Source organism: Fusarium sambucinum, chromosome IV (genome assembly GCF_050947815.1).
Source record: "Fusarium sambucinum isolate potato_lamoka chromosome IV, whole genome shotgun sequence".
NCBI classification, from domain to species: domain Eukaryota; kingdom Fungi; phylum Ascomycota; class Sordariomycetes; order Hypocreales; family Nectriaceae; genus Fusarium; species Fusarium sambucinum.
This window is the reverse complement of record NC_139291.1, coordinates 4,153,284-4,177,606: the sequence shown is the minus strand read 5'-3', so window position 1 is coordinate 4,177,606 and position 24,323 is coordinate 4,153,284. Positions and strand designations below refer to the sequence as shown.

Below are 24,323 nucleotides of genomic sequence, written 5' to 3'. Positions count from 1 at the left end.
CCCTGTTGTGGCTCGACGAAGTCCAGAATAATGATGCACATGTTGTGAGGGTTAAAGGATCTTAGTGCTTTGCAGAGACCAGGATAGGCGAGTTCGTAGAGAATTGAAGAGAACACAGAGTACCCATCTTACTATATGGTTTGCCTTTGAACATCTCACTTTGACTTTGAGGTTGGGTGGTCAAGCATGGATACAACAACACATTATCAAGGCTTGACATGATGTTAAATTCAGAATTTAAAGTATAAGTGAAACCTAGTAATTTTCGAGGGTTATAAAAAACCTCTGTCGGACTGTCTTGTAAGATTTCAGAACTATTACCTCTGATACACATCAACCTCACCTTGAATTGTTGGTTCTCCACCAAAACAACCTGGCTAACAGATTCCATCATGAAGGCAAACTTCCTAGCTCTAGTTGGTCTCTGGGCCATCCCATCAGCCGGTGAGATCCTTAAACCTCTCCCCGAAGCCGCGACCAGAAAAGAGCTCCGCTTCCAACCCTACATCGACTTCGACAAGGACGGATGCTACAACACGGCGGCTATCGATGCGAATGGTCGCAGAAACCCCGGAATCATGAAGAGCTTTTCGCCAAGCCGTCATTGCCGTAACAAGAAACAGCTCCTCAACAGCAATGTTTACTCCCGCAAGCGATGTAACCACGGCTACTGCGCCATCATGTACGAGTACTACTTTGAGAAGGATCAAGCTACTGGCTTGAGCGGACACAGGCATGATTGGGAGAATATCGTTGTGTTTACCAAGGGTGACACCCAGGTTGTCCGCGTCGCTGCGACTGAAGAACACGTAAGTAAACGTTACTCTTTGTGACTGAGTTCTCTAACACAATATCATTTTGTAGGACAAGTACCGGTACTCTAAAGACTGTGTGGATTGGGAGGATTGCCCTATCCCATTCGAGGGAGAAAGACATCCTCTACTTGTCTACCACAAAGTCCACGGAGACATGCACAGCTTCCGCTTCGCCAAGGAGGACGAGGAAGGTGAGATTGAGAAAGCTGAAAATCACTTTCACCGCTTCTACAAGAGTCCTCTTGTGGGGTGGAATGACTGGCCCAGTGACGAGCTGCGAGACAAAGTGGTCCATTGGCATGATTCTACCAAGCCCAGTATTGGAGGAAAGAGGTTCGGCAGGGCCCTTAAGAAGGCTGCTGGTAGCTTCAGGATGGTTCCAGAATTCAATCCTTTCCAGGAGATTGATGGCGAAGAAGGGGTGTCCGACTAGTCTCGTGGTATTCGATGGTCATGCCGCATCTTGTAGATTAAAGTCAAGATGAAGTGCGCTTTATCTTGTAGCCGGTACATCTCGATGGACCGGGATTGCCAAAGAACGAGTAGGCGTTAAAGAACCAATACACGCAATGTCACGGGATGAATGATCACAAGATTGAGACAGAAGTTAGTCGTTGATATACCGACATGCTAATGGACTGAGTAAAAGAGAAAGGTTCCAGTCGGCTTGCTATCTATCTATTAAATCTTTTCTGAATGACAACGTTTGAAATAACCAATTTCCATTAGCCATACTGAATGAGTCCAAAACACCTATTTTAATTCAACCCAAGAGTCAGAGGTAAGAAAAAGGCACTGCAGACCTGGATGGCAAGAGGCACGATGGCTACCACAGCAGTCGAATGAGGTCCAGGAGTGATAGTATAGCCCCAAGGTGCACCGACAGCAAAGTAGATCATCATGGCTGATAACGCAATGCAGATGATCCAGGTGTACTTGAAGCTCTCAATCATCTTGTCGAGACCAATGAAGAATCCACTAGGTCCGGGTTCCTTGGCAGTGGAAGCCCACTCGATGTTGATACTGAAAGCATGGCACAGCAAAGCCTTTGCGCAGTTGAGACTGATACCGCCGAAATATATGACCAAGAATGGGAGCCACTTCATGGACTGGAGGAAAGCTCGCCAAAATACTTCTTCCTTCAATTGATGGCGAGCCATGCTGAAAGCGACCGATCCAAGGCCGTTGAAGACAACAACAAGAGATAGCCAGATACCCCAAGATGGCATGTAGAGGTGATCGAGCTTGTCGGGGAACAGTCCGATGATGATGTAGTTGGCGACAGTCAAGGCAAGACCAGAAGCAATTGCGTAGTCTATTGTTGTTAGTAATATGAAGCAAGAACGATTGGTTGGACCTACAAGTAAAGATGTAGGCTGTGATCGTGATCTTGCTGGTGATGGGCATGTTGCTCCAGAGGAAGCGAAGGAATAACCTCGTGACAGGACCCTTGTAAGGCCATTGGTAGCTAGTCCATGTATTAGTGGTGTGCCATAGTATACTCAATATGGTATACTCACAAAGGATGGAAGACAAGTTCGTTACAGCCATAAGCGTATTTTTCCCAGCGAGTCAATTCATCGTAAAGTGTGAGCGAGACACCCTCTTTGAACCCACCGTTGTGGTAGGTTGCAAGACGAACGATGCTTCCTGCCATCTGGACACGGAGACTGATGTCAAAGTCTTCAGAAACATGGGCATCGGACCACCACTTCTCCTGGCCATCACTAGGATCGACAAAGGCGATGTCTTGCATGGCTTTCCAACGGAGGAAGGCATTGTGGCCAACAAAGGGAGACACGTCGCCAGAGCCGACACCATATTTAATGGCTGTATAAACGACATTGGTGAAGTAGGTAACTTTGAGTGTCAGTGGACGGACCTGATTGTAGAAAAGATGTGTAACTTACTGCCGTTCTCAAAAGTATTGTGAACAACCTGCATAACACCGGATCCGTGCTGAAGGATAGCAACCTCTGGGCTCTCGTGCATCTCCAGGGCACCATAGTACAGGCAGTCAACAGGAACTCGCGTGTCACAATCGATGATCAGGATAAGCTCTCCAATACGGATGTTGCCCTCGGCCCCTGCGTTCGTTAGTAAAAATGAAGACTCAAGTTTCTCGATGCACTTACAGGTACGACCATTGTCTTCAGCCAGCATGTTAGTCAAGGCTTGCTGGTAGAGGAGGTCATCGTCGTCGACAGTCAGATCATCCTCGCTGCATTCGCGCCGCTGACACTCGATTTGGGTCAAGCGAACCAGTTCATCCTCAACACGGTTGGAGAAAGAAAGGCCGTAGTTCATGTTACTGGCCTTTTTGAACTTGCCCTTTCGCAGGAACCCAATCTTGTTGGAAAGTTCTTGCGGCGACATCTCCGACTCGTCCTTGTCAGCATTGTTTCCAGCATTCTTGTCCGACTTTTTGAACCACGACAGAAAGCCGCCTTTCTTGGCAACTTTGCAGTTGGGAAGACGGGCAGTGTAACCGATGCCGTTCTCGCGGTAATAAACCTTGCGTGCCTCAGCGAGATCGTGTTGGATGATCTGCATACCATCATCGTTGATGAACACAGAGGCACTGCCGCCCTGCTGTTCGTAGTACTCAATGGCAGCCATAACACTGATCATTGTGGGAACAATGACACCCTTGAGACCTTCCTTGTAGACTGGCATTTGGATGGTGATGTGGGGTAGTTCGTAGTCTCGATGACGCTTGGGGTTGGGCTTAATCGCCGAGTGGAATCGGGAGTTTTTGAGACAGGCGCTGACAGGCAGAAGCAATTGGAAGACACTGGTGACCAGCACGATGAAGAAAAAGAGGGAGAAAAGAGTCAAAGGCGGAATGGTGGCAAGGAGACCAAAACGAGCTAAGCCGCCGTCCCAATAGTATTCGTTGAGGAGCTATTCAGTGTTAGTCGGGGCAATCAACGAGGAAGAGTGATTTGATGTACCTTGGTGACACCCAGAGACTGAGTAACGATTACCAGCATGATGGCAAGGCTGATTTTGAAGGCATGCATCTTCAGTCTTGGTCGAACAGGGGCGGCCATCTCGACATCGTCGTTCTCATCCTCATTCTCTTCGAGAGCGACAGCACGCGAGAATATCTCATTCTTCTCATCAAGTCCACCCCGAACGACAGCAGGAGTCGCTACAGGTGCGGTATCGGAACTGAGTTGTGTAAGGGTCGATCGAGCACGGCCGGGTTGGTCAAAGTCTTCTTTAGAGGGTGTTTGCGTCTGTTAGAACTGGGTTAGTATAGCTCGACGGTATACGGGAAAGGTTCTGCACACCATCTCAAAAACTTCTTGTTGCACATGATCAGCGACATGGATAATAGCCTTGGGGTCTTGGGACCACACCAAGACAACGCGCTCCTCCAGTGCGATGCATGCACGAGAATAGTGGCACAAGTCTGAAGTAACAACATCCAAGTTGGGTACAACAGGAATTCGGGCACCAGTTGACTCAGAAACTAGTGAGCGTTGTGTGGGGGGGATATCTCCGATGATCTTTGTCAACGTCTCGGATGAGATGGAGATCAACGCTTCTGCATCAAGCTTTGAGACAGCAGATTGCAAAATAGGGTCGACGTCAGAAGGCTGAAAGACATGACCTTCCGTTCCTTTGATGGCAACTCCAGTGAGAGAGACACCGCTTAGAACAGCTCTCTCGGCTGGCTCTTCAAACCATCCAAGTAGAGTTGCACGTCGAGATGCATACTTGGCAAGCTAAAAGGGTCAATAAGAAAGAAATATTAGATGAAAGGTTTAAACATACCATGGAAGGATCATTGATATCCAAGTCTCCAATGAAGGAGTGTCGTGATGGTGCAATGGAAGCAGGGCGAGATCGTGAACCATTCCCATGGAAATCGGAAGTGGCACGCCGAGACATGCGAGGCTTGAAAGGGGTTGAGACACTGGAAGGGTTTGTGCTACCGCGGTTGGGAGTACTAGAGCCGGAATTGGTTCCGGAGTTAGGTGGCAGAGCTGCCAAGGTAGTTCCATCAAACATCTTGCTGAAGCTCTGCTCCTTGGCTTTGTGAGAAACTGGTCGATTCATCTTGGGTGATTGTCAGATGGTGTCTTAGTGTGATGAAGACTGGTCATCAACAGCGAGCTTCAATCTGGAGTTATATGACTGCACCAAAGCTCGCCACGGACTGATTATACGGCTGAGGGCTCTGGGAGTTTGATAAGAGACGGCATCAAACTTTTGTTCTAGATTGCCAGGAATAGGATAACACCGTAAACTATTGACATCTCGAACGACCGATGAGGATCCAGGTTAGAGAAGCTGGGATCTCATATTGGACTTTCAGCTCGGTGGTCATTGCCACCTCATTCATGATGAAGGCCACTCGCCTAGTCGACCGCTGGCTAGACCGCGCAATATCGTAATTTATCGACCATTGATGCAATATTACTTAATCTAGTCAGGTAAATATGATTTCTGCAGTACGTGGTAGGGATTCTAGATGATCCAGGCCACAACAAGAGTAATGTTGGTCCTTGTGCAGCAAGTGGAGATTAACCAGAGAGCTGGTTTTCTTTATCTGGTACAGCTGGCGTAAGAAATAATCAATAGCTTCGTATTGTCCAGATTCTTTTGAAATGGATCTAGACCTGACCGTTATCTTTTTTTGTTTGTGTACATTGATCCATCATTCTATCGTCGCTCAAGACACTGAACTACGCAGCCACCAGCGCAAATAAGCGATACGGACCCTTGGCAAGTCATTAATCCCCTGACAGCTGAGAAAGTCCCAGTAAACGCCAAGGATAGACAAAACGTTGGGACGTTTGATACTTTGACGCCACCCACGAATGTGAATGAGACAGCTTGGGCCTCGACTAAGTCCAAGCTTGAGCACAGTGGGAGTTTTGATCCGGACGTACAAAAGACGCTTAAGTGAGCTGTCAATGTATGAATTATCTGTTACAAGGGGCCAGAAATAGACAAAAAAGTTGGAAAGGATCTGATCCTGTCCATTAACTAGCCGCTTTCGAAGTTGAAATCAGGGGTTGATGTCTAGGTCCTTCTTTTACCAATAGTCAGGCCAGGTAATGTTACACTGCACCATCAAGTGGGCAGCAGAAAAGTTGGCCACCAATTGTGAGCGTACAAAATAAACAACTTCTGATCCGAGTAGCATAATCTGGCCTACATCTCATCCCTTGTGTTGAGAGCGGCCAATTGTTCTGACTCCCTGAGGGTCCGTGGAATCTGGCTGGACTGTTGCGTCAATGAACGCAACGGTACTTGTGGCAAGGCTTTGTACGATGTGAGGTTCCAGAATTGGCAAACAACTATTCATGGCTTGACCGGGTTCCTGGTACTATGGCAGATAACTGATAGCAAATGTTGGTGGCTGATGGTCTTTATCAGAGAGTTGATATAGTGGATAGGTCTATTGGCTTGGCGCAATCAGGGTTCCTGGACTGTTGGTTGTTCATCACCTCTGTCAATTGGCAGTATGGCGTTTAGCTCAATACGATACATGACTCAGTACCAAAGAAAAAACAGAGAACATACACGTAGAATTATTTTCTATCATGTAACAATCAAAATTGGCAATAACGTCGAAAGAGACGCTGATTTAGTATAGAATCAATATCGCTTACAATTTAATCTACGAAGTAGCTCCCGCCACTAATCAATCACGACTGAACACTGTGAGACCTGGGAAAGGTTAGTCTAACGTTTGAACACTGTGACTAGGTAGGGCTGCAAGGCGTTTGCAGGGTGGCCGTGCAGTATTCGATACCCCTAGTAGTCGCTCCACAAGCCACTTAGCCGGAAAACGCTGTACAAACACCCCTCAACGGTCAATGATGAGACACTGTGGCTGGCGGACTCCTCAGCTAAGTCGCTATCCGCCACTAGCGCTAATTTCATCTTGAATTCAGTACTTTGTACTGATAAGAAGTCCAGAACAGGGAGTTGCAAGTGGATTTGCCCGGGTTCTGCGAAGATGGGCTTAGACGACTGAGTCTCAATCAATAGTTTTGCTAGGCACAGACACAGAATTGAGATATCGCCTGAAGCTGAATTCCACAGCAAGTATTGGAAGGCGATGGCGAAAACTTAGTTGGGATCTATAACATCGACACTCTCATCGCACATGACACTAGATTTTCCAAAATTCCCATTCTCTGAGTTTGTCGTACCCAAGTGTTTCGCCATGTCCACACGTACTCAAGATCAGATCCAAGAATTTTCAACCCTGGCACAAAGAGTCTCTCCTGAAGCTGGGCAAGTTTCTGTCGCTGGCTCCAGACGATCCACCCCTACACCTGTTTTGGGAAGTCGCATGTCTTCCTACCATTGTCAAGGGCACTCTTCCACTTTTACAGTTGCCGAAGGTTAGTGGGAGAATGCACTGATAACCTCCAGTGCATATACTGATATCCTTCCCAGATAAACGCCAACGACGATTCAAAAGTTCACGTCTTGTTGGAGAGTATGTTTACATATTATCTTCTCTTGAGACCATCCAACTGACTGTTTAGATATGAGAAACCGTGGCTCAAAGAGTGGAAGCGCGAGATCAATTGGGACAGCATCATCTTCTACACAGGTGTGGTGATTGCATTGTGTAAGTCGCTTCTCTGTCAGTTGCCATTCAAACTGACATTTCCAAGGCCTCTCAACATTTATTGCATGGAACACAGTCCGCAAGATCCCTCACAATGAATACTGTCTTATCGTGGACGACCAATTCTCCAAGTTTGACACGAATATTTGGAGCCATGAAATACAAATGAATGGATTCGGGTTCGTATGTCCTTAATCTATCCTTCGGCTTCATGGCTAACTTAAAATCTTCAGCACTGGATCTTTCGACTGGACAACTGATGACAAGGCCAACTCCTACGTTGACGATCAAGGCCTTCACATCGTTCCAACCTTGACTCTTGATCATACAAAGATCACACTCGATCAGATGTTGGACAAGCATGTCGTCAACCTGACTCGCGAAGGGACCTGCACCTCAATGGATCAACGTCTCTCCAATCTCACCTACAACAATCCTTGCTGGGCACGTGCTAATGCCACCAGCCGCGCCATGATCAATCCAGTTCGTTCCGCAAGACTTACAACTTCAGGCAAGAAAGCGATCAAATATGGCCGTATTGAAGTTGAAGCAAAGCTACCTTCTGGCGATTGGATGTGGCCAGCCATCTGGATGATGCCGCAAGACAACGTCTATGGTGAATGGCCCCGCAGCGGAGAGATCGACATCATGGAGTCCCGTGGCAACGATGCTGAGAAGTACCCTCTTGGCAACAATATCGTCAGTTCTGCCATGCATTGGGGTACACTGTACGACACGGATGCTTTTAGACTCAGCAAGGGTGAATGGGGTTCCAAACGCACCAAGATGTCGGACGACTTTCACACATACGGGCTTGAGTGGAATGAGAAGTACCTCTTCACTTGGCTGGACGGAAGACTTCGCGTAAGTAGAAGGAAAAGAGCTGATCCCATATATCATTCAATTGCTAACAGTTCTCTTCTACAGCAAATCGTGTTTTTTGACTTTACCAAGAACAAAAACATGTGGGAATACGGTAAATTCGCTGGTGTCACAGTCAACAAGACCGTCCACAAAGACACTTGGAGTCAAACTGGACGCTCCAACACACCTTTTGACCAACCATTTTACCTTATTCTCAATGTTGCAGTTGGCTCCACCAATGGATGGTTCCCGTACGTTTTCTCCAACAACACAAGTTGCCAAGGCTGACAATAAGGTGTAGTGACAAACTAGGTGCGAAGCCCTGGTCCGATGAGAGCTCAGCGCCCATGCGTGACTTTTGGGATGCCAAAGATACCTGGTTGCCCAGTTGGGGTGAGGAGAAGGACCGTGGCATGATTGTTCGATCAGTTAGAATGTGGCAAGAGGGAGCTTGTAAAAATTAGACGGCTGAAACGGATTATACACTGGCTATCTTTGGTGATTCAGCTCTGGGCAGGGGGGCTGGTTAACATACCGATTAATGTTGGGATTAATACTGGATACGGTAATGGGATAAATCAAGGGGTCAATCAATAGACACGCTGTGCAAAATGGTAATTAAATTTTAGCTACGTTCAGTACGTAACTTGGGCAATTTTGCAAACAAAAATCACTGTTCTTTGTTGTGAGTGCCACGCTTACCAACTGTGTAGCTTGTCCAGGTGTTTTCTTCTCCTTTCTTTGTCAAGTACCACGTGTCTTTTTGTTTGCCAAACTACAGGACCAAACATCGAACTACTGGGTTTGGTATACAGCGCCAAGATGTCCATTGACTGGTTGGTATCTATAAATGGCGCCACTATGTTGGTACACGCCCTAAGCTGCATTATGTTCACGCTAATTGAACTGGGACCCGTCATAGACCGCTCAGGATATTCGGTCACTGTGCGATGCTGAAAACATCACACGGTATTCTCTAGAATGGCGATAACCCCCTATTCGTAGATAACGCCTGCTGGTCCTCAGGCTGATGAATTGATAAGATATCTACTTACAGTGAACACTTTAACAGAGGAAACGGCGGTCATATGAAGAGCAATCTCCACAAGGTATGTTAATAGTCTCCTTTGTCAATGTAAACTTGATCTCGCTCCTGTGAGATACCGACCACGAGGGTTGAATAAAGGTGGCAAAGCTGAGAATGCCAGGTCACTGTTCAATAGTTTGTGTGGCTTCTTCAAAGAGACCCCAGCCATCCACTTATGCTTGCGGTTTACATCTCAGCTGAAAATTAAGACGAGAAAGTCATTATTGTTTGGACCAGCCAACGACCCGATCCCTCTCAAGCCAGCTGTTCAAATGGACCTGAGTACGCCACAGCTGAGTGAAGACATACCAAAACAGATGACGTTCCGAAAGTGAGGCTGATGCAGCGGTGAATGCTCTCAAGATGGCTGGACCCTTCTCCATCACCTTTGAATGGTCTGCAAAGCTATCGACAGCCTTCACTTACTATTGAAGCCTGCCATCTGGTTTGACTCTAGCTCTTACTCACATCGTGAGTCTTGTTGAGTCCAGAACACTTGCTTAATTCTCAATATGGACTATAAAGAGATGTTTCTATCTCATTATGATAAGGCGTCATTACCGGTATCTCATCAGCTCCTGTTCCATCTCCACCAGCTTCCACACCATTCTTTTTGACGATCCAATTCTCAACAGCAAACATGATTGCCAACACCTTCGCCATTCTCTCCGCTGTCGTTGTTGTCAGTGCGGTTCCAGCCCAATCCTTTGTAAGCTACACGCCACCACTCCATATCCACCAGTCAACTAACGCTGATCTACAGGGAGCCGAGATGCTCCAGGTTCGAGCTATCCCCACTTCCAATGATGGCATCTGCGGTGCTTTCAACGGATCGAGTTCTTGCCTTGGCACCGGCTACGGTAACTGCTGCTCCCAGTTTGGCTACTGTGGAAAGTCTGAACTCCACTGTGGTACAGGCTGCCAGACTGGTTTCGGCTCTTGTGGTACTCAGCAAGGCCCCCAGTTCAAGGATCTTGGCTGCTTCGCCGACAGCACCAATTCTCGCGTCCTCCCCACTTCAATCAACCACGGCGGAAACACACCCGACAAGTGTAAGGCTGCCTGCGCAGATGGTGGTTTCACTTATGCTGGTGTCGAATTTGGCAGCCAATGCTTCTGTGGTTCTTCGCTTCAGCGGGAGCTTGTCCAGTCCACTGACTGCACCATGAACTGCCCTGGTGACGCTTCCATCAAGTGCGGCGGCATCAACGCGATCCAGATCTTCTCTACTATTCCTACCTGGCTCAACCTAGGATGCTACTCTGATGCTACTCTTTCCCGCACTCTGAGCAAGTCTATCAACGTCGCTGGCAACACCAACAAGAAGTGTCAGAGTGCTTGTGCTGATGCAGGCTACAAGTACGCCGGAACTGAGTTTGGGAACCAGTGCTTCTGTGGTAACACGATCGACAACTCTGGTGCTCCTATCGCCCAGAGCACATGTAACAAGGCCTGTGCTGGTGACTCTGCTACCAACTGTGGTGGCCCCAACGCCCTCAGCCTGTTTTACCTCCTTTAATCGGGCTTTGCTTAGGCATGCCCTGGCATATGTATGGACCATGGATTGTTGATGAAGGATTGAGATAGTTATGGATTTTTTGTGTGATACTGTGGTTGAAGCTGTTTATCGGATCGCAGGGCTTTAATTCGTCATATTTAATGTATTATTCTTTCCAGATTGAACTATGTACCATCAAATCGTGGGCACCTCGTGTTGAACACATATTTTTATTTATTGATTCCAAATTTAGTATGAGCTTGACCCTATCGTTCCAATGCATTCATGTTCTATTCCAACAATGTGTTAGCCCATCTTATTAAACACAACCAATGTGTTCGCGTCCATGCACTTGTTTCTGTGCTCCACACTACCCTAGAGACTTGATTGACAAGTATTGAAGTTCTTCACTTTAGACTTTGCTGCAATGGACTACAATTGCTTACATGGACACTTCAATTCAGACTCGGGGCAAATTATCAGAGAAGCATTGTGTGGTTGACTTGGTGTGGTCAGACGCGGAAGATAACCATATCAATCAACTTAACGATGGTCAATGTGAGGACTAGGAATGAGTTGAATAATTCTAGCCTAATTTAACAATTATGCAATTTATTAGCAAATCTAAGACATGACATGACGTTAATGAAATACACAAATGACATGGCTGTGTAACGATTGGTCAATTGCAAACTTCTTGGAAATAAGCAGGACCTGAATTAGCGACGTCAATGACAAGCTAGGCTTATCTTAGTGGCTTTACAGGCCTTGATTCTTATCTTTGCTACTCCATAAACGTCTCTAGCTTCCACCATATTCCCTGTACGTCATCGATTCCTTCTTCATATTGTTGGAGTACCTACCTTTACCCCAGTTATTCCAGGAACCTAGATCTGCAGCTTCTTGTTTCTACTCCATCTTTCATACAACATCATCATTTCATCTTCAAAGACTCGCGATGCCTCACAGTCTGCGCGCCATTGCGGCCGCAGCTCTACCTTCAATCGTTCTCGCATCCGTCATTCAGCAGCCCATTGACTCGTTCGATCATACCCAAGGCTACCAATTCGATCCCCTTCTTCACCTCCCCGGTATCTCGCCCTATTTCGACGCTGTAGGCTTCGGTCTTTCACACGCTGCGCCAGATGGATGTACCGTCACGTCTGCATCGTACCTCATTCGTCACGCCGCCATCTACGCCAATGATGCCGAATACGAAGACTACATCCAGCCATTTCTCTACAAGCTTGAGAAGCATCGCGGCGACTTCTCAGGTCCGCTCGAGTTCTTGAACAAGTGGTATTCTCCAATTGAAGAGGATCATCTCGAAGATGTCACGCCCTCGGGCAAGAAGGATGCCAAAAAGGTCGGAAACCATCTCTTCAAGCGATACAAGCACCTTGCTTCTTCAGTCAAGCGCGTCATTGCGGATACAAAGTCTCGAACGTATGATACCGCCAAGGCTTTCCTACAGGCTTTCCCCGAGGATGGAAACATTGAGATTACGAGATTCGACAAGAAGGAATTGAATGACGGGACGCGTGCTCTTCTTCCTCATAAGGCATGCTCAAAGTTCTCAAAGTCTCCTGGCACAGATGAGCAGAATGAATTTGTCGAGAACTACGCGTCATCAGTGTCGCGTCGCCTGCGCCCTTATACACCCGATGACTACGAGCTAGCTCCCAAGGACGTCTTTGCTCTCCAGTCCATCTGTGGTTACGAATCTGCCATCAGAGGAAAGAAGTCACCCATCTGCGGACTCTTCTCCGATGCTGAGTGGCTGTCGTATGAGTACGCTTGGGACATGAAGTACGCCCACATGGTTGGCCCGTTCAATCCTCTGTCCAACTACCTTGGCTTCCCTTGGTTGCACTCCCAGTCAAAACTCTTTGAAAATATCGATAAGAACTCTGACACAATCAATGATGAATCAACTGGTTCCGGCTGGCCCAAGGAGCAACGTCTTTTCTTCTACTTCACCCATCGCGAAGTCCCTCCCTTTGTAGCCACAGCGCTCGGCATCTTCAACTCTTCGTCTCACGAGGGCTATGACGAATTTCCCACTACGCATGTGAACCACGTTCGCGCTTGGAAGATGTCTGATCTAATTCCCTTCCTGGGTCACGTCGGCATGGAGAAGATGACGTGTAAGCGACCCGACACCAAGGATGGTTTCGGCGAGGGAGAAGACTTTATCAGATTTATTGCCAATACTGCACCTCGACCTCTGCCGCTCTGTCAGAATGGACCAGGTGCCAGCTGTCCATTCAAGGAGTTTAAGAAGATTGTTAGTGCTGGTATGGAGAAGTATGGAGACTTCGATGGTGTTTGCGAGAATGAGAAGGAGGATGAGTTGTAATGTGGTAATTCCAATAATGATGGGGCTGTATAATAGCAAATTGTAAAAGTAATGGATTTGAGCGAATACGAATTGTCTACCTATTAAGTAAAGGTAACCTTGATGATGCGGATCCAGTTATTGTTTGTGAAACCAATTGTCAACGTCTCACCCGACTCGTCTAGATGAGGGTACGCTAATCCAGCGTATACCAGTCCACCATCAATAGGCTCATCCTTGTAAATCTCTTTTCCTTCCGTCCAGGGACCTTCAGGGCTGGGAGCAGTCTTTAAGAGTACCGTTCCACCTAGATTCATCAGTAAAATTCCACGATACGGGCACAAGATTGGCGAAACTTACCGAGATCAAGATGAACGTAAAAGTATGTTTCAAAATGCTTGTTGTAAACAATTTGCCCTTGTCCAACACCCCACATGACAGCTGTTTCACAATTGCATTCTGTGAGCGGCTCGCTCTTCCATCCTTGCTCCCTTCCCCACCAGTACTCGTACTTGTCCAGGTCAAACGCGTCGCAGGCGGGTACGCGAGCTATGTAGACGTACTTGCTATCCGGGAAATCCTGAATGTTGTTTGGTGGATTACCAAAGATGTAGATGTATTCACTGTTGACATCTCGATAGGTTGCTACGTCTCCATACTTGGGAAGTTCATCTCCATTCCACCAGATACCGTTGTCGCCATATCGATCTGTAACTGTAGGAAGGTCGTCGACTAATTCGATCTTGGCTACACCAGCGCCTTTGTAATGCTCGTTGTCGTTCTGTCACGTTAGTGGGTATTTCTTCCAGTTTGATGAATATTTATGCTCACCACAAGATAGTAAAGAACGCCAGTCGCACTATCGGCATCTGTCTCGGCAATTCCGGTGCCTCCGAAACCAAAAGTATTGGTTTCTCCCCACTCTTCGTTGAACGGCATGAACTGCTTTTGGTGGGGAACAGGCTCATCATCGTTGAGATGCAAGTCTTCAACAACCAACGGGTCATCGGTCAAAGCAGACACGGCATTCCTGACCATTCCATGGAATCCTTCAGTGTCTTCTGATGGATCAGTAACGCCAGAGTCACACCATAATACATCGCCGTATACAGCATACCATTTCCCGCCGAGTTGGCCTGTGAAGCCTAGATCACGACGACTGGCGCTGTTGCTGGACGATTGAGTACCGAGGAATTCAACAGTGAAATCACCGATTGGGTTTTCGCCTTCTGGCTGAGTGTTATCGACGACCATATTTGCTGATCAGTTTTAACGACACAGAGTTGATGTTGGTCAGTTGATCAAGCTTGCATGTCCATGGTCCTCCTCCAAAATATATCATGTTATTTTCCTAAAGAGGGGTTCACATTCAATTGACTTCTACCGAGGTTCATGTGCAAATACCAACCCAGGATCTATTGAGGGGAACTCACATGCATTATAGAATCTTGGCACGATGTTGCAGGATTGAGGCACAGAATAAAGGACTGATACCCTGGAGTGATGTCTTCGGCGATGAACAAATGTCTGATAAGATAAGATAAGCAGCTACGATAAGAAACGAATAGTTTTGTTTTCGATCGGCAGTCTGACAGAACGACTGTCGTCATCGGTTGTGGCGAGCTAAAAATCTTCATTTTCTTTCGTTTCCAGTTTTTCATCGGCCATGTCGGTTAATGTTTGATCGATATCACTTTTACTCACGCGAAAAATTGGTCAATGAGCACGAGGTCAAGACATATTGATGCCAAAATATCAGTCTTATCTGAAGCAACTTTATCACTTGTAGAATTAGTTTACAGCTTGAATAAGGGTCCTGCTCCTAATCCGTCAAACATGAGTAATTTCTTAACCATCCACACACTAACCCGCATCACTCTGAGGACCCAATCATTCCCATTAATGTTAGGTAATGCCCCGTGGGATACTCGTCCGGTTCGGCGGTTCTCGGTGGGTTATTGAATCCAAGCTCAAGTCACTTTTGAGAATAGAAACAACATTCATGTTGTTTGTAAAGACGAATCGTGAGAGAATGGAACACCTTTTGCAGGAAACCAGACATCAAGGATGCGGCCAGGGACCCCGGTTAACTAGCGACGCCAGAAACATATCACACATAAACACTATTCCCATCGTCCCAAGGCCTTGTATGCGGGATTACTGCAGGTACATCCTCGATTATGGGTCCTAGCTCTTATAGTAAACCCCATCAATAACCCCTTTTAGTTTGGTTTCAACGTTGATCGGAGAGGTCAAACTACGAGTTTTGCAAGCACGCAATCGCACGCAATGGGAAAGCGTCCCTGCACGGGTCATCTCGAATAGAATAGAATAGATAAATACCAACTCATCCTGAGACCCGTTTCTAAACTTTTGATCCTGTTGTCTCGAATCCAGTCCATCATGGCGTCCTCACGCGGTGCATCCCTCGACGCCCCAGCGGCAGTCGTCTCTTCACAGGGAAAACCCTCATTCTTCCGCTCAATCCCCTTTCAGATCGCCATAGCATGCGGTGTCTCTTTCACTGCGCCGGGCATGTGGGATGCCCTCGGTGGCCTAGGTGCTGGAGGAGCAGCTGAGCCATATGCAGTGTCAGCAGCCAATGCGCTTGTATACGGACTTTTCGCTGCTGTGTGTATTCTGGCTGGTGCCATCAACAACAGAATTGGACTACGATACGGTCTTGCTCTCGGAGCCATTGGATACCCCATCTACGGAGCAGGTCTTTACACGAACAACGTTGCGCCCAAGACTTGGTTTTTGTTGTTTGGAAGTGCTCTTTGTGGTATCTCGGCTGGTTTCTTCTGGGCAGCTGAAGCAGCCATTATCATCGGATATCCCAGTCCCCAAGATCGTGCTTTTTACCTTGGTATGTTTCTCTATCACTCGAACCTCTGATAGCTATAACAATGAACTAACTGTGCCTAGCTATCTGGCAATCTGCCAAAGCAGCAGGCCCCATCGTCGGAGGCGCCATCAACCTCGGTCTCAACGCCCAATCATCCTCTAAAGGCTCCGTCAGCTCCGCAACATACATCGTCTTTATTGTGATCATGTGTCTCGGTCTCCCAATCTCCCTCTTTCTCAGCCCTGCCGAAAAGGTCCAGCGAAAGGACCAAACGCTCGTCGTCGTACAGAAGCAGCCTACTTGGGCCGCTGAGTTCAAGGCAGTCTTCTCTCTGCTTCTCACCAAGCGCATGCTTCTTCTGATTCCTGCCTTCTTCATCAGCTACTTTTACAACGGCTTCATGAGCACCTGGTTGACGACCTACTTCACCGTTCGATCGCGCGCGTTTTCGTCCTTCTTCACCAACTTTTCTGGAATTATCAGCTCGTTCCTCATCGCAGGCTTGTTGGACCGACAGTCGATCTACATCAAGACACGAGCCCGAATTGCCTTCGTGTCCATTATCACTATCCTCACTGGTACCTGGATTTGGGCAACGATTCTCCAGAAGCAGTTCTACGATGCTGCTGAGCCACCTGTCTTTGACTGGTTCAAGGGTGGTTTCGGCAAGTCCTATGCTCTGATCTTCTTCTGGCAATTTGGTGGTCAGGCTTTCCAACAGTTCCTGTACTGGCTCATCGGACAGTATACCACTGACATCTCATCTTTGTCTTACCACTGTGGTATTCTCCGAGGATTTGAGGCTTTGGGACAGACTGTTGCTTGGGCGATGCAATCTGAAGGCAATGCCAACCACTTTGTCAGCATTGGTCTTAACTTCGGTATCACTCTTCTCTGCGTTGTGCCCACCTGGATTGTTTTGTCCGGACTGGAACACAGTCACGAGATCAAGGTCACCGCGGCACCTGATGTGTCAAGCAAAGACCAAGAAGTCGATACAAAGGCATAAAGCCTCTATATGCGAAGGACTTGTTTAACCAAATATTAATAGCGATCATAATTCAACATTGTCTAACAAAATATCCCTCCATTTACAAATTCTATGATGATTGGTGATTAAAAGATGCTAGTCTAGTTCTGGGTCCTGTATTTGATCTTGATCTCGATCTCGTTCTTATTATTGCGGCTGGTGGCGCGACTGGTAGTGATGCACATCTCTCAACGTTGGGTGAAGAGACTTCGCTTACGCGAAAACTGCTGGATCTTGATCTCATTGAGGCAACTTCCTCTTCATGATCCTCTTGTAAATCTCTCTCCCTTTCAACCGCTGATACTCGCAAATTGCGATACCGCTCTCCTGGAATCATTGGCAGGTCGACATGATCTGGTTTTCGAACCTTGGGCTCTGTAATGAAGTCGCGAGGTGGAGTCCCGATTATCTCACCAAATCGGAAGAATGTATTCTCAATCTTTTGTCTGTAGGGATTTCTTGCCGGGATGTCAATGGTCTGGTGTCCGTCTAGTGATGGTTCTCGATTTTGCAATGATATTGATGACCGAGGACGAGTAAAATCTGTGTTGGGAGACAGTTGACTGGTTGTCACTGTGGGGTGGGTGTCTGTGACTGAAAGACTAGGACCAGCTTGTCGACTGTTCAACGAAGACATGCTGTCGTGATGCGAAATCTGACTGTGCCGTGCGCTATTGTAGATATGGCAGTGAGGACAATTGCATTTATGTGGTGTGTATGGATCCCCTGCTTCTCCTGCATGTCGGGCTAGTAGAAGATACAACGATCCGATCATAGCCATTGCAGTACCTGTGACAGGAGCCCATTGTCCTTGGAAACATTAGCCTACGTATAATCGATTTGTTGCAGAAATAACTCACCAATATTGGCCATGGGTTCCGTTTGATAATCCACCTGAGGACTGAAGAAGTTGATCTCCCCCACAATCAAGATGGCCAACCCAGCGCCCCCAAAGACAGGAACAGCCAGTATCCTCAAGAAGAAGCCAATTGTATCATTGACCGTTTTCATGACACCCTTGTTAGCATCTTCTTCTTCATTCGCATCATTTTCTTCCTGTTGTCGTCCGAATCGTCGCCGCCAGTTGATTTCTAATACTCTGTCCCACATGGACACCAGGCAAAGAACGGCGTGCACGCAGCAGGCAGCAGCGAGAAGAGTTGCAGCACTGAAAGTAAGTGTGTGCGGTGCGGGAACGACGTATATGTTGTCAGCTGATCCACCTCTCATGGGCGATGTAGGACCATTTTGGGTAGAGCAGATGAGACCGCAATTGTTTCCATCGATATAGTTAAAGTCTGAGGCGATGTTCGAAACGTGATTTCCCGAGGCATCTTTGGTGCAATCGTGTGTTTCTATGCGATAGAATTCGATAGTCATACTCAAGAGACCTGGGATAGTTAGAATCTGCTGGATACCTGATGAGTGGTTTACACATACCGATCAAAAGTAGGAATGTCCATAGAAAGATGGTGTTTCTTCCAGGGTCATTGAAGTATGTTTTTGACATCATAACTGTCACAGGAGCGGCGAGAATGCCAATTGCGCACAGCTGAAAAGCTCCATAGATGTCCATATCCACAGCATCTGAGACAATTAGCGCTCTGTTTTGGTCATGTGTGAGGCATTGAACTCACTGGGATTATGCATCGCTGTCAAGACGATGCCATGAATTGCAGCAACAGCCGGAAGTACCAAAGCTGCAGCTAAACAGGGATTTACTAGCCATTCTTCCCTCCGCGCAACAAGACACGCGGCGATAAGGACGTAGTATCTGTAAATCAAGATTAGTGCTTGCCACGATTGACCTTTTCTCTTGAGCTACTCACAGAACGCGTGTTCCAGTACCGTATTGGCCAGAGACGGGCCAGGCACAAATAACTTGTAGTGGACTACCAGTTTCGTTCCCAAGCCCCGTCACAGCCTTGGCATCGATAAAGACATTAGGAACCGTAGGCATGGCGCTTTCAGTAGCATGGTCTTGGCAGGGCAGACACCGAGTACATGGTTAAAAGTCACATAATGCGGGGGAAGTTAAATGGCTTATGTATTGAGGTTGTTGTGAATGAGGCGCACTCATTAATACCCGGTAGGGAATAAAACCTCAATAACCTGACATCAGAAATGCTGTAAGCGTCACTCACTTCTCAGCAAATGGTCAATGCTTTTGTAGGCATCCTCTTTCGACTGGCCTCTGTCGTTTGGTGTGCCTCAGCTGACTGTACAGCCACTTGTTCATGGCCTAGCAGCCGGGCGAGAGCTAACCTGATCTGCGACAAGAAGAGCTTGATTTGATAGGTAGACCAAATCTCAGTCAGCTAATGCCAGAAACTGGCTGATCAACGGGGTTATCTAGGCATCAGCATTCTTTTCTTTATCCTTGTCAATGAACCATGATCGGAAGATTATTCTTCTAGAAAACATCTTTTCTTCTTCCATGACTTGGCAAGAGATTTAAAGTTGTTGTTTCATATCTTGTCGTTGCACTTTTGTTATATCACACACCAAAATGCTTCTTCTTTAGGCTCTTTTGCATCGATTGTGATGACATGCTTAAAGATTACGTTTCCCCACTCGAGAAAAAGACTCCACTAAATTGCTATTGAGGGTTTTCTCCCTTTTTTCTCTTCACCTTCTTTCTACCGATTAATTTAATTCGAGGCTGTCTGCCACTTTTCTTACGAAACGAAAAAGGGCAGCCTTTTGTTAATCATCCTCCATAATGGCTGGTGTTGATACCAGCGAGATCCGCCAATGGAGATCAATAGTTACACTCATCGCCTTTGTAATTGCTAGTACGTTCCAACTTACACAACGTTCAACACATTACATGTATCACTAACACTTGTCCTATTGTTGCGCAACAGATATCCTTGTTCTTTGGCCATTTCACATTCCTGTCTACGTCCCGAAACCCTTCGTGGACGTGACATGGCGATGTTTTGTCCACCTTCGCATCATACCAGCAACCACACATCATGCCATTCTTCACAACAAAGAGCGGTGCACAAAACATTTTGTGCGCTTCAATTTTCCTGTCAACTTCATTACTGCACCTCTAATTGCTGATTTGTTCCTCTTGGCTATCTCTGCGATTGGTCGTCGGGAAGTACACGATGGAACCGTCGGCGCGAACCATATCCATCCTCTTGACATCATGGCCTTCTTCATCACTCTGGCTTATATTGCCATATCTATCGACGCGTCTGGTATCATTAGATGGTTGGCTTTCAAGGTGCTGTCCTGGGGAGGAAAAGTCGGCCATCGACTCTTCTTCTACCTCTATGCTTTCTTCTTCCTGCTTGGCAGTTTCATCGGCAACGATCCCATTATTCTCTCTGGAACAGCTTTCCTCGCCTACATGACGCGAGTTTCGAAAAACATCGCAAGTCCAAGAGCTTGGATCTTCACGCAGTTCTCCGTCGCCAATATCGCTTCAGCTATCCTTGTCTCATCCAACCCCACCAATCTTGTCCTGGCTGGCGCGTTCGATATCAAGTTCATCGTCTACACCGCCAATATGATCGTTCCGGTTGTGGTTACAGCCATCGTTCTCTTTCCTTTCCTCCTCTATGTCGTCTTTGCCGATGAAAAGCTCATTCCTTCCGAAATCGAGATGCACACCCTACCTCAAGCAGCGAGAGAAAAAGAACCGGTCAACCCAAACATCCCCTACGTGCAGCACCAGGCCGAAGAATCTGCCGAATCAGGCGAGGGCCGACAAGAAATGACTCTCTCGCTGGCTTACATCATGAATCCTTTCCTCGACCGCAAAGGCGCAGCATTTGGCGCTCTAATCATGTCAGCCACCCTCATCACCGTTCTAGCTATCAACGCTGCGAGTACAGGCACTGGCGAGATCCCTGTCTTTTGGGTGACTGTTCCAGCCGCATTTGTCATGTTTTGCTGGGATTTAGGATCTGGCTGGATTCATCGACACGATACGCGTGAAACAGCTGCCAAGTACAAGGAGGAAATGGTAACCGCAAGAGCCGAAAGAGCTCTTCAAAGATCTGCAATTTCGCAGGATGAATCAGAACCCAGGCTGGATGCCACGTTTGGCATCTCCGATGGTGGTGCCACTGCAAACGGCGAGCAAGCAGAAGGCATTGCACTCAAGAATCTCCCAGACACCAACGACCATACTAATCCTCAATTCGAAATCCCAAAGCTGGTAGTTTCAAACACTGCAGGAAATAGCCCCATTATCATATCAGGATCGGAGCCACAGACGCCAGCGCAAAAGTTCAATACTCCCCCGGGCGACGAGGACACTCTTCACGCCCAGAACATGTCAACATTACCCTCAGCGCAGATGGATGCAGAGAAACTCGAAGCTGGTAATTTTCAAGAAACATCAAAACAGCCGATTGATAAACCCAACCTGGTTTCAAAGTCGCGAGAGGCATATGAGTGGCTCCAAGAGACCTTTCCAACTGTTATGGCTGTAGCGGCTCATCTTCCATTTGCCTTGGTACCATTTGCGTTTGCCATGTTTGTGCTCGTTCAAGCACTTGTGAGCACGGGCTGGGTCAACGTTTTTGCGTGGGGATGGTATCACTGGTCCAAGAGGACCGGTACTATTGGAAGTATTGGTGGAATGGCATTTCTTTCAGTCGTTTTGTCCAATGTAAGTCGTCTCCCCCAAGTAGAGACTATACAGCATTCTAACTAATTCTAGTTCTCGGGTACTAACATTGGCACCACGATTCTTTTATCACGTATCATCCAAGCCTGGAAGGAAATCAACTGCGCGGTAGACACCAGTCTCATCACTGATCGAACATACTGGGCCACAATCTACAGCATGGCTCTTGGCGTCAACTATGGCGCGTTCAGCACGGCTTTCAGCGCATCTTTAGCTGGTCTTCTCTGGAGGGACATTCTGGCTCGGAAGCACATTCATGTAAAAAGCCATGAGTTTGCACGAGTAAACTTTCCTATAATTGCTATCTCTATGGCGGTTGGATGCTTGGTTTTGGTGGGAGAAGTGTATATCGTGAGGGATAACTCTCCGTATGCATCTTGGGAAAAGGCTTGTCCTAATCGTTGATAAAGCGGGCTGATAGATATACTCTAATAGGCTGTACATATTTTCCATTCTCGTTTTAGTTGATAATAAACTTGGTGTGCCTCAACATATTAAGTATGACTTAGATTTGATCGATGGCATGATTTTCCTAAGGGGTAGTTTCCTGCTGCGGGAGCTGTTCAATATGGATAAACATGTTGACTTGTATAGGAAGAAGTTGCTGTTCTCTGTACAGCGTGATAGAAGATTCCATTCTAAGTCATAGCCGACATTATAGAGTTTAAGCCGTATGAGTCACGTCTATATTAGAAATTCTAGTCTTTTGAAAGAAAACCTAGATCTGAGAATTATAGTGATAATTTGATCTGCGCGGACAGATTAACGTTCGTTGAAAACCTGGAGGAAATTGAGAAGGCCTGGGCGAAAGCTACAGTGACCATAAAAAACAGTATTTGCATTTTATTGATCTTGACCACTTGAGCTTTCGTGTAAGCTTTCTCAGTTCCCTTCAAGTCCCCAATAAAGCTTCAAATCAGAGGCTCTCTCAAGAAAAATCTATTTGCATAAATTAAATATTTTATAAGCTTTAAAATTGAGGCTCTTCTCAAAACTAGGTTTCAACACTGAATAATATGTAAAGAAGCATATATCCTCCCTTTAAGACTTGCGACACCAAACCAATTCGCTTTCTGTCTTCTCTCTGCTCTAACCCTCCAGTACCATCTTCACGATGCCTTCTCTCAACGCTCTTCTGACTGCCTCTCTGGCCTTTACTTCCATTGCGCTCGGTGCCCCTGCCGCCGTTCTGGACAAGCACTCCTCCATTGAACAAGTCAAGAACCCCAACTTCATCAAGAGCGGTCCTCTAGCCCTTGCCCACGCTTATACCAAGTACGGCGTCCCTCTCCCTAAGGGTCTCGAAAAGGCCGTCAAGGCCGTCAAGTCTTCTTCTTCTCATTCTGTCTTTAAGCGCCAGAATGGCAAGGGTTCAGCAATCCCCACACTCTCTGATGATGGTGTTCAGTGGCTGACTCCTGTCGAGGTCGGTACACCTGGCCAGACTCTCAACCTAAACCTTGACACTGGCTCTTCTGACCTTTGGGTCTACAGCAATAAGGCTAGCCGTGGACAAAACGAGTATAATCCTGACAAGAGCAGCACTTCCAAGAAGCTCGCTGGTGCTACTTGGTCTATCGAATACCTAGATGGTGACAGCGCATCTGGAGACGTTTACAAGGACAAGGTCTCCGTCGGTGGCCTCGTTGTCGCCTCGCAAGCTGTCGAGTCTGCTCAGCGCGTCTCTGATGGGCTTGCGCAGAGAAATGGTTGCGATGGAATCCTCGGTCTAGATTCCAGCATCCTGAACACTGTGAAGCCCAGCAAACAGAAGACTTTTTTCTACAATGCCATCCCGACTCTCCAGTCACCTGTGTTCACCGCCGACCTGAAGCACCACAAGCCTGGAACCTACAACTTTGGCTACATTGACAGTTCTGCTTACACTGGAAAGATTGGTTACGCTCCTCGTGGTCCCCCTATCGGCAAGTTGTGGGCGTTCAAGTCCTCCGGGTACGCCGTCGGCTCAGCTGCCCTCAACGAGAGCCCAATTTCTGGCGTTGTTGACACCGGCACTAGCCTGCTCTTACTCCCCAAGGCTGTCACCTCGGCCTACTACGCCCAGGTCAGCGGTGCTCGATACATCTCGTCTTATGACATCTGGATCTTCAGATGCTCCGCTACTCTGCCCGACTTCAGCTTCGCAGCTGGTGATATAACCATTACCATCCCCGGCTCTTACATCAACTATGCTCCCGTCGCTCATGACCCATCGACTTGCGCTGGTGGTATTCAGACCAGTGACAAGATTGGTATCGCCATATTTGGGGGCATTGCGTTGAAGGCTGCTTTTGTTGTCTTTGACGGTGGTAAAAAGCAGGTTGGCTGGGCCAAGAAGACTCTGTAAGTGTCACCGGACTAGCTCCTTGTCATATCTCTTCTACAAACACAGCCATTCATCTCTTAGTTAAACTAGTCCATTTGTACTCAAAGACCTGCCAGGTAACCTTTCTAATTCCCACTAGTGAGCTTTAGTCCACCAATATTCGATTGTACACCTCCCTAGCATCATCTTGAGCATGTGGTGGCTGCATCATGATTTCAATAATTGGCGGGAGGCTGGCTGAAAGTGAGACATGACGACGATGATC

At 47.2% G+C, this 24,323-nt stretch overlaps 10 protein-coding genes across 10 annotated transcripts; 7 read left to right on the top strand and 3 right to left on the bottom strand.

The window, feature by feature from the left end:
• Nucleotides 1-392: 392 nt before the first annotated feature.
• FSST1_001386 (NPP1 family protein) lies at nucleotides 393-1,248 on the top strand (the record flags this gene model as incomplete). Its single annotated transcript, XM_083227279.1, has 2 exons — nucleotides 393-809; nucleotides 865-1,248. 2 exons carry the CDS (start codon nucleotides 393-395, stop codon nucleotides 1,246-1,248), a joined length of 801 nt encoding a protein of 266 aa, XP_083091568.1.
• A 325-nt stretch (nucleotides 1,249-1,573) lies between these two features.
• On the bottom strand, nucleotides 1,574-4,883 carry FSST1_001385 (glycosyltransferase family 2 protein; the record flags this gene model as incomplete). Its single annotated transcript, XM_083227278.1, has 8 exons — nucleotides 1,574-2,130; nucleotides 2,177-2,283; nucleotides 2,336-2,675; nucleotides 2,726-2,902; nucleotides 2,951-3,719; nucleotides 3,770-4,057; nucleotides 4,112-4,549; nucleotides 4,599-4,883. 8 exons carry the CDS (start codon nucleotides 4,881-4,883, stop codon nucleotides 1,574-1,576), a joined length of 2,961 nt encoding a protein of 986 aa, XP_083091567.1.
• A 2,122-nt stretch (nucleotides 4,884-7,005) lies between these two features.
• Nucleotides 7,006-8,747, top strand: FSST1_001384 (glycoside hydrolase family 16 protein; the record flags this gene model as incomplete). The annotated part of the gene is made up of 7 exons (XM_083227277.1): nucleotides 7,006-7,186; nucleotides 7,242-7,284; nucleotides 7,334-7,419; nucleotides 7,466-7,598; nucleotides 7,653-8,283; nucleotides 8,347-8,534; nucleotides 8,585-8,747. The coding sequence occupies 7 exons, from the start codon at nucleotides 7,006-7,008 to the stop codon at nucleotides 8,745-8,747; spliced, it is 1,425 nt and encodes a 474-aa protein (XP_083091566.1).
• A 1,263-nt stretch (nucleotides 8,748-10,010) lies between these two features.
• FSST1_001383 (uncharacterized protein) lies at nucleotides 10,011-10,889 on the top strand (the record flags this gene model as incomplete). Its single annotated transcript, XM_083227275.1, has 2 exons — nucleotides 10,011-10,079; nucleotides 10,134-10,889. The coding sequence occupies 2 exons, from the start codon at nucleotides 10,011-10,013 to the stop codon at nucleotides 10,887-10,889; spliced, it is 825 nt and encodes a 274-aa protein (XP_083091565.1).
• A 937-nt stretch (nucleotides 10,890-11,826) lies between these two features.
• On the top strand, nucleotides 11,827-13,227 carry FSST1_001382 (histidine phosphatase superfamily; the record flags this gene model as incomplete). Its single annotated transcript, XM_083227274.1, has 1 exon — nucleotides 11,827-13,227. The coding sequence occupies one exon, from the start codon at nucleotides 11,827-11,829 to the stop codon at nucleotides 13,225-13,227; it is 1,401 nt and encodes a 466-aa protein (XP_083091564.1).
• Nucleotides 13,228-13,310: 83 nt separating this feature from the next.
• On the bottom strand, nucleotides 13,311-14,460 carry FSST1_001381 (uncharacterized protein; the record flags this gene model as incomplete). Its single annotated transcript, XM_083227273.1, has 3 exons — nucleotides 13,311-13,513; nucleotides 13,567-13,987; nucleotides 14,038-14,460. The coding sequence occupies 3 exons, from the start codon at nucleotides 14,458-14,460 to the stop codon at nucleotides 13,311-13,313; spliced, it is 1,047 nt and encodes a 348-aa protein (XP_083091563.1).
• Nucleotides 14,461-15,609: 1,149 nt separating this feature from the next.
• FSST1_001380 (major facilitator superfamily domain-containing protein) lies at nucleotides 15,610-17,063 on the top strand (the record flags this gene model as incomplete). The annotated part of the gene is made up of 2 exons (XM_083227272.1): nucleotides 15,610-16,075; nucleotides 16,135-17,063. The coding sequence occupies 2 exons, from the start codon at nucleotides 15,610-15,612 to the stop codon at nucleotides 17,061-17,063; spliced, it is 1,395 nt and encodes a 464-aa protein (XP_083091562.1).
• A 91-nt stretch (nucleotides 17,064-17,154) lies between these two features.
• Nucleotides 17,155-19,044, bottom strand: FSST1_001379 (uncharacterized protein; the record flags this gene model as incomplete). The annotated part of the gene is made up of 5 exons (XM_083227271.1): nucleotides 17,155-17,894; nucleotides 17,945-18,475; nucleotides 18,525-18,671; nucleotides 18,722-18,858; nucleotides 18,914-19,044. 5 exons carry the CDS (start codon nucleotides 19,042-19,044, stop codon nucleotides 17,155-17,157), a joined length of 1,686 nt encoding a protein of 561 aa, XP_083091561.1.
• A 762-nt stretch (nucleotides 19,045-19,806) lies between these two features.
• On the top strand, nucleotides 19,807-22,137 carry FSST1_001378 (uncharacterized protein; the record flags this gene model as incomplete). Its single annotated transcript, XM_083227270.1, has 3 exons — nucleotides 19,807-19,879; nucleotides 19,952-21,714; nucleotides 21,766-22,137. 3 exons carry the CDS (start codon nucleotides 19,807-19,809, stop codon nucleotides 22,135-22,137), a joined length of 2,208 nt encoding a protein of 735 aa, XP_083091560.1.
• Nucleotides 22,138-22,846: 709 nt separating this feature from the next.
• Nucleotides 22,847-24,079, top strand: FSST1_001377 (aspartic peptidase domain-containing protein; the record flags this gene model as incomplete). The annotated part of the gene is made up of 1 exon (XM_083227269.1): nucleotides 22,847-24,079. One exon carries the CDS (start codon nucleotides 22,847-22,849, stop codon nucleotides 24,077-24,079), a length of 1,233 nt encoding a protein of 410 aa, XP_083091559.1.
• Between the last annotated feature and the right edge of the window lie 244 nt (nucleotides 24,080-24,323).